This window comes from Syngnathus floridae, chromosome 6 (genome assembly GCF_059516105.1).
Source record: "Syngnathus floridae isolate MCC-2025c chromosome 6, RoL_Sflo_1.0, whole genome shotgun sequence".
Classification (NCBI taxonomy): Eukaryota; Metazoa; Chordata; class Actinopteri; order Syngnathiformes; family Syngnathidae; genus Syngnathus; species Syngnathus floridae.
The window spans coordinates 14,079,539-14,088,199 of record NC_142418.1 but is presented as its reverse complement, the minus strand read 5'-3'; the positions used below and the strand labels follow the sequence as shown (position 1 = coordinate 14,088,199).

The following is an 8,661-nucleotide window of genomic DNA, read 5'->3' as shown; positions in this document are numbered from 1 at the left end:
TCAGAAAATCTTGGCTGCCGATTGCAACTCAAGCAGTCATTGTCAACAATATTGTACAACACCAAATACGCATATATATATATATATATATATATATATATATATATATATATATATATATATATATATATATATATATATATACTCATAAAGGAGTCACTTTCATTCATTTCACAACTAATAAAGGACTCACTTTCATTCATTTCAAGTTTCAACTGAAATGTACATATTTTAGCCAACAATGACTTATTGGATTGCAATTGATTCAAAAAAGAAATTGATTCCACATGCACATCCACCTTTGTTCGAAAGAATGGAAACAAAACAGGAATTCTTCAATCAAATTTGAGGAATTTGAAACAGTGAAAGATAGTTCACTTATCAGTAGAATAATAGATTGGCTGGTCACACAATCTTTTTCTTACCTTTAAATGGAAATGTTTGCAATATTTTATCTTACATTAATTAATATTAGCACTCTTCCTAAAATGAACAAAAAGAAGAAAGTCAAAGAAAACAAAGCAAATCTTCAATAATGATTTGCTGCACAAACTTGAAGCATATGCTGTCAAAATGAAATGTAAGAAAAACATTTCCGTCATTTTCAAATTTAATCCAGTGTCTCTGAGGGGGGGTAAAGAAAAATCGGATCCGGGCATTACATGATGTAATTGAATTTCATTATGCTTTCTCTTGTCTGAGGGGAGAGGGCTGCTGACGCAGGTGGACTGAAGCCAGGGTGAGCCGGAGGACAATAAAAGGTGTATGAAGTACCCATTTCGTGTGGACTGCATAGTATTCACACATCTTCAGCTGCTGCCCTTCAGGGAAGAGAGTCTCTCTTGACAGCATATCAAAGGTACGCTACTATTAAAGTTGTGTAATTCTTGTTAGAAAGGAATTATATGTACAGGTATAGACCACAAAGTCCCAGAAAGTCTTTCTGGATTAATTGTGTTTCTAAGGGGAAAATATATATATGTATTATATATAGTATATACTTTTTTACAATTGTTTGATTATAGATGAGGTAGTTATTGAGATCTTTCCTTCATTCTTTAGATGAAGAGGTCCTATGCGATTTTGCTTGTGTCTCTCATCTTTGGCACAATGTTCTCTGAGACTATTGGGATTGTTATTGCGGTAAGATCGTTTTTCATTGATGACATTTAATTTACTAATATCCTATATTTGCTGGTATCTCTGAAGTGAAATTGAAAAAAAGCCATTAACAAATGTATGTTTGATGTATTATTTTTGTATTCAAATGCTTTAATTAATTCATTGATTAATTAATTTATTATTATTATCATTTCTTATTTTTGATCATATCAGACATCTCAGAAAAACCCACTGAGTTGGCTCCAATTTGATGTAGCCACGGGACACCCAAAATCCTAACATGAGGTCATTGTCATCTAATCTGCAACAATAATTGGTTTTTAATTCATAAAATAATATGATAATTTTAGGCTTCCTTTTATTCCCTTTTGAACACATATGAATTTACTATAAAGGGAAAATTATAATGCAATATCATTTTTTTTATGTTCTATTGTACTATGGAGTTATCATTTTCTGTATTTTTTATTTTTTTCTTGTATTTCTCTTAATGTTCGAAATAAACAAACAAACAAACAAACAAAATGTTTTAACAGATAAATAAAGTCTCTTGAGCAACATTTTTTACAAACGTTGTTCGCCGTCAACTAGACTTTTCAAAAATAACTGTGGCGATCAATAAATGGAATCACTGAGATAAATAACAATTGCAGATACTGCACAATCTTAAGGACAAACACTAATCTGTGGACCCTTTTATTTTTGTCCTACTTCACCATGCAGGCAAAGGATAAAAGGGGATGGACTCTCAATAGCGCCGGCTACCTGTTAGGTCCCCGTAAGTACTAAGTACAAACCCGCTGCTCAACATATTATTATATTATATGGTTTCACCACCATGTGACTTATAGCTCTTATGTATGCAAAATTTCAGTTTTCTAGTTGCGTGTGAGGAATAGGATTTCAAGGAGAATCAAAATACCCCGCATAAATGCAACATATGTACTGTAGCTTTAGCGATACTGCCTCCAGAGAATTATAATCATGAACTATCATTGTGTCTGAGAGGAGAATATGAATGGGAATGAAACAGAGAAAATGTTTAGATTTTTTCCAAATTTTATGTTTAATCCACCTACATTTAAGACCACACAATATATATTGAAACTACTTAGCACAGACTTTATTCATGTTTATAATTTGTTTTAGCTACAGCAGTTGGGAAATATGTTATGCAAATAAAGTTCATACGTAACTTTTGGCCTGGTTCGCAGGTGGGTTGTTCAGCGGGCATTCTTTTATTTCTGTATTATTTATAGTATTTTTTTCTTGAAATCAAAGAATGGACAAGTGAATCATACATGAGTAACTTCATACAATTAGTACATACACTTAAAATTCATACATTACCGCCTGTATTTGACTCGTATTTTTTTTTGTTATAAATGATGGCTATTTTGCAAAAGGTTCTTCAGATCATATTCCTTGTGTATCAGAGCTGTGCCTATAAATGGTGAAAATTCACTTTGCACTTCATTTTAAAGGATTGTGTTTTGAGTTTTCAGTAATATGATGTGTTTTAATTGTTGCACTGCCAAGGTTAGTACTTTTGTAATTAGTCTTTGAAAACATTTTTAGACAATTTCCTCACATAGTCCAAAGCCCTTTTTATTTCCAGACAAACTCTACAGTACATTGCCCATTGGAGTGAATATGAGAGGTTATTCCAGTTTAGGAAATGGTTAAGGATGAGTATAATAATGCCTGCTGTAGATATACACCGATACCACATTTTGGAGACCTTACATTCAGTACTCCCTGATACTGAGTAATGGTACTTGATAATGCCGTCATGTCTTTCAATTATGATTAAAATGGCTTTTATTTTGACCACATATTGTTTAAAAGCATTGGGTAGCTGCTGTAGGTGGGTTTAGCCTCAAACGTTAGAAAATGGAGCACACCTTCACCAGAAATTGCAATGCACAATTTTAATTAAGGAAAGCATGTTTTCCATTTGTTTTTGTTAATGCAAAATGTCTTCGTAGCCTCTCTCTCTCTCTCTCTCTCTGTCTGTCTCTCTGTCTCTATCTCTCTCTATCTTTCTCTCTCTCTCTGGCCAACTTCTGTTTTTCCCCCAGTCCAAGTCGGGTTTGGAAGACGTTAGCACAAAAGTTACGTAAATGCATAGACAAATTTGTACAGAACAATGCACTTGATGTAGTTAACACACACACGCACACAAACACAACAAACATTCTGTTGTAGCATTAAACTGTTATCATTAAAGCACAGTTGCAGTACAATGGAAATGTATGTATTTTATTTATAGGAGGCGGCACGATGATGCACTGATTAGCACGTCTGCCTCACAATTAGGAAGGTGCGGGTTCAATCCCACCTCCGGCCCTCCCTCCCTCTGCCCTGTGTGGAGTTTGCATGTTCTCCCCGTGCCCGCGTGGGTTTTTTCCGGCCACTCCGGTTTCCTCCCACATCCCAAAGTAGGCCAATTGAGCACTCCAAATTGCCCCTAGGTCTGAGTGCGAGTGCGGATGGCTGTTCGTCTCTGTGTGCCCTGCCATTGGCTGGCAACCGGTTCAGGGTGTCCCCCGCCTATTGCCCGATGAATGCTCCAGCATGCCTGCGACCCCCCTGGGGACAAGCGGTATGGAAAATGGATGGATGGATTATTTAAAGGAGGACTAGATCACATTTCGACCATTTTCATAACTCTTCAGATGACTCTTGATTCATAGCTCTTCGACTTACATCCTGTTGAATGGTACTGTTGCGATGGACTGACTCCTTGAACAAAAGTGAACTGAACTGCCGTTCAGAACCGTTCATTGGCCCTAGAATGAACGCAGTCAAAAAATGTTCAGTTCACGTTCGTCCAAATTATGTTATAAAAGTTCATGAGTTCAAAAGTTCAAGCTCAAACAAAAAACATTGCAATTCTGTCCATTCATGCAACTATTATTGGTCTATTGGATGTTGCGAGAGTATGTATAGTGGTGGCTGAAGTCATTGTAGTTTTTATGTGTTGCGGCAACGCATCAACCAACTTCATACTGTATATTGAAGGGAAAAAAACAGAATAGTCTGCTGGTACAGATTTTTGTTATTTTTCTCAAAATGGGATGCTTAATTCAACCGTCATTGGCCAATTGGGAAAATTCTTCATGTGTTGTTCACCCCAATGTCTTAGAGTGTTTATGTATATGTGAAGCTCACATAAAGGTTCCTCCTGCCTCATCCTGTGTTACAGGTCGGATTGATCATCTAATTCAGATAAAGGATTCACCCAGTGCCAGAGGCAGAGACAAGCTGATCACTCAATGTAAGATAGAAACATACAGCCTCTGCAGGGCCTTGGTATTAGGCCAGGGATTGCTCCATTGAAACATGCTGTTGCAGCTATCATTGTAATACTTCTATGTCTTATTTGTGTTTTAGTTAAACAAATATTATGATATCCTGTAAATGTTGACACAGTAAAAAGGTCAACATTTCTGTTGCATAGAAAGGGAGGAATTCAGGAATGTATTTCTTCCGACTGAAATGGTAATTGGCTCAGTCTCGGTCTCTCAATGTTGAACAAAGTCTGGTTTGGACCAAATTACATATTTACATATGGTACATGTTTTTACCAGATTCAATAGTATACTTGACAGTTTTTTAAATTCTTTTTTAACAAGACTTTACTGTTTGTACGTACGTATATATGGGTCCCTGCTGTTACTGTCATTTTATGAGTGGCTTTGGTCCATATTACATTCACATTTCAGATGAACTTAGGTGAGTAAAGACAAACAGTAATGCTGTTATAATTAATTTGATACCACAACCAGAGATTTTGTCAGTTGTCACTGTAGAAACAGCCACTCTTACACCAGAGTTTGTCGTTCAGTTGGTTTTAGTTTGTTCACCTCATCTGAATCATAATGCATTGAATTGAACTGAATTGAATTGAATCACATTGTCAGAAAAAATTTCAACTCCCACTTCCGGCAGAACTTTGCCCGTGTCAAGCGCGGGACATTGACTTTGAGTGGACCATGTTTCGCACCTCTATTGTTGAGGCAGCTGATTGTAGCTGTGGCCTCTCATGGCGGTAATCCCCGAACATGATTCGGTAAAGAAGTCATATCAGGCTTTTTTTGGCCTTTTGGAATCTGGAGGCTGTTGACAGGTTTTGGCTGTTTAAGTGAGCTGACGGGTATTGCTGTTCAAGGAGAATCCAACTTTGGTGTCGCCGAGGAAAAAACTCGAGCGTGGCAGAAGTTCAGTGAGGAAAACGACTAGATGAGATGGTGTACTGCTGACCTCGACTCCAGACATTGTGAGGGGGTGGTGAGATCAACACACCTTTAAGGAAGCAGAGTCTGGGGATTCTGAGGTGGGCTCTCTTATTTCTGGACTTGAAGTCACCTTGATGGTCCAAAACCTCCTCGGTGGCAAAGCCCCGGGGACCGCTGAGATCCACGGATTTCCTAAAGGCTCTGGATGACACGCCTCTACAACATCTCGTGGGAATCAGATACAGTGCCTCTGGATTGGCAGACCAGGGTGGTGGTCCCTGTTTTGGGGGACCAGAGGGTGTGTTGCAACCATTGAGGGGATCACACTCTTCAGCCTCCCTGGTAAGGTCTATTCAGGGGTGCTGGAGAGGAGGGGTGCACTTATTTAATCCCAAATCACAATGTACAAAGAAACATGAACAAGCATCTGCATCGTGCCTCACTGGAATGAAATTTCGTTAAAGTATAGACGTAAATATATATGTACATATAAGTATGTATAGTATGCCTTTAACTGCCTTGACAAAGACAAATAACTCTACTTTTGTCCAGATGGTATAGATGGTTATGGAGTACTGGGAGATAAGCCTGGTCTTGCTGGCAAGAGAGACATGGACTGGGAGGAGAACGTCCAAACAGGTTGGTGTTTGGTGCATAATATATGTTTGACGTTCTAATATTTATCCATGAGTCACACCACCAAGTTCAATATACTGTACTGTTCAGGAAAAAAAAGTGTCACTCAATGAGGACTTAAGTTAGTTCATGAGTAGATGCAATCCATCCATCCATCATCTACCCACCCATCCACCCCCACAACCACCCATTGGATCCATTCCTCCATCCATCGATCCTCTCGAGTCACGGGGGCAGCAGGGAAGCCCAAACCCCAGCCACTTTGTCCAGCTCATCTCGGGGAATCCCAAGGCATTCCAAGGCTTGAATTTGTCTCCTTGGTGGTCCAAAAATGTGAATACAGTCATTTGTTACTCTTTTTTCACAGGTAGCCAAAGAAAAGTGGAAGAGGACATTGTCCACACTGTCATTGACTTCCTGACATACCTCAAATTTAAAGGTATTCATATTGTCTCTGCTAGGGGTGTTATGAATATTTTGCAAATAGTATTTCAGCCTATTTGATAGTCTTGAAACTTCTCAGTTAAAAATTGGGTTGTTTTGTAAAAAAAAAAAAAAATTGCACAAAACAACCCAGGAAAGTCAAGGACCAATTTCAGGGTTGGGCATTTTGTCTTGGACGGACACCCATTTTATTAACGAAGGACGAGGGACAAGAAAGATGAAAAAAAAAGGATGGACTGAGGACACTTATACGGGTCAAAGTAGCCAAATAAAAATAAGTTTATGTGAGGCTTTGTCAAGCACTTTTGTAGCATTGATATATGCAATCCACCGTTTTAATTAAATTGAGTTTCTCAACTATGCCACCACGGTCTGACAATGAACGGAAGGACAGACCAATGTCGGAAACCATTTTAAAATGACAAGGACGGACAATTGAAGGACAGAATAACAGGACATATGAGGACGCAAGGGTGCTTAGGTCGGGAATGTAGGACGTAGATATACCCAAAACTAACAGTTTTTTTTGTAATTTGCAGAAATGGGAGCCTTGCAAAGCGTGACTTCCTCTGTAGCATCAGATGAAATGGCTAACCCATAGCCACATCACTCTCTGCTGTCCACCCTTCTTTACCCAACAGTTTGTTTTTGCCGATAGAACCTCAGTTAACTTTAGAGCAGGGATGTCCAAAGTTTGATGATCAAATTGTAACGTCCAGGCAGACAGAATTAGTTTTCTGCATTGTATTAGTTTTATATTGAGCTTTCCTAGATTTAGCTTACTGGAGAACAGTGAGAAGAAAACCACTTGGAGGAAGTACTCAATGTAATAAAATTAGGAGTTTTTTTTCTTTTAAAGATGACTAATATATGTCATGATTCTTCCTGAAATGCAACAAAATTTATTTCTATATTTTATACATATCATTACCTAGGTGTCCGTACAAACTGATAGAAGTCAATAGTGAAACAGACTCCATTAAACTAGTACCACACAAACAAACGTGGTTTCCTTTTTACATTGGACAGGGCATGTTAGCATTCACACTGTAGGTCAATGACCTTTGCAACAGTTAAATGGAGCCAGGAGTCAGCCACCATAGGGTCCAATTGTAATATAAGACAGGAGACAGGAGGTGTTGGTTAAATCTACCCGGCCCAATGAAAAACACAACAGTTTATATTTTTATGTTCTTAAGAAGCAATGCCAAATTTTAATCATGCCGAGACCAAATGTTTAGACTGTACATGGAGAGAAAGTTGGGCATTGTTGCTCTTCTCCTGAGGAGTGGCCATTGTCTAATCAATATCTGTAACTAGAACTATAAATTCTCCTCGTAAAAAAAACTGTCAATTGATACTACGGGTATCTTCTCCAGGTTGTCTGTTTCAGATCCTTCCACAGATGATCATTAAGATTAATATCAGAGCACCTCAGAATAGTCTGATGTTTTGTTGTCAGTCATTCTAAGCTATTTTTAACTGTGTTTTGGGTCATTGTTGAGGACCAATAATCTGTGACTAAAACTCAGTTTTCTGAGATTGGTCAGCCATTTAGATGTATTCTTCATAGTCTTAATATTTCACTCTGCAGAATTTCCAAACACACTGTGCTGCATGTAGCAAAGCAGCTCCTGAATATAAAGTAATGCGTTACTCCATGTTTTACTGTTGGTGCACTGATTGGTTTGTTTTAGTGTGTTTAATAAATTAAAGATAAAGAATGTCAATGGCATTCTTTGATTTTTGTTTTTGGACAGCCCTGCTTTAGGGGAAATATGTTGGTATTTCCTACACTTGTTGTATTTAGCAAAGCTTGGTTGTCTCCTAGAACCGATGATATCAACTCATGATATGAGATTACACATGAAGGTTACTGAATGGACATTCAATGTAGAACACCGATTCTTGCTTCTGTACTTTAATATCCTAATGTGGTATCATTGGATTGAAGGTGACATGAAATAAAAAAATAAAAATAAAATAAAAGAATCATTGGGACATCTTTCTTTATGAACAATTTTGAATACAGAGGTGTGTGTGTGTGTTGAGCCCACTAAAATCAATCAAAATCAATCTTTCTCTCGCAGATTTCCACTGCCAGTCTGCCCCCAAGTGGAGGCAAGTGGTAATCGCTGGATTGCAAAGTGAATGACTCGTTTGATTGACGTGAATTTAACCTTCGTGTGTTTTTTAACTATTATAAGTATTTTCAATA

General features: G+C 37.8%; 1 protein-coding gene across 2 annotated transcripts; it reads left to right on the top strand.

Annotated features, from left to right (window-relative positions):
• Nucleotides 1–213: 213 nt before the first annotated feature.
• gal (galanin/GMAP prepropeptide) lies at nt 214–8,435 on the top strand. 2 transcript variants are annotated; one of them, XM_088378769.1, is made up of 7 exons: nt 214–859; nt 1,063–1,143; nt 1,846–1,900; nt 4,331–4,402; nt 5,916–6,002; nt 6,367–6,438; nt 6,983–8,435. In XM_088378769.1, the coding sequence occupies exons 2-7, from the start codon at nt 1,063–1,065 to the stop codon at nt 7,042–7,044; spliced, it is 429 nt and encodes a 142-aa protein (XP_088234895.1). In that variant the 5' UTR covers nt 214–859; the 3' UTR covers nt 7,045–8,435. The 2 variants fall into 2 exon arrangements, with proteins under 2 accessions (XP_088234895.1, XP_088234896.1); XM_088378770.1 differs by lacking the exon at nt 4,331–4,402.
• The last annotated feature ends 226 nt before the right edge of the window (nt 8,436–8,661 follow it).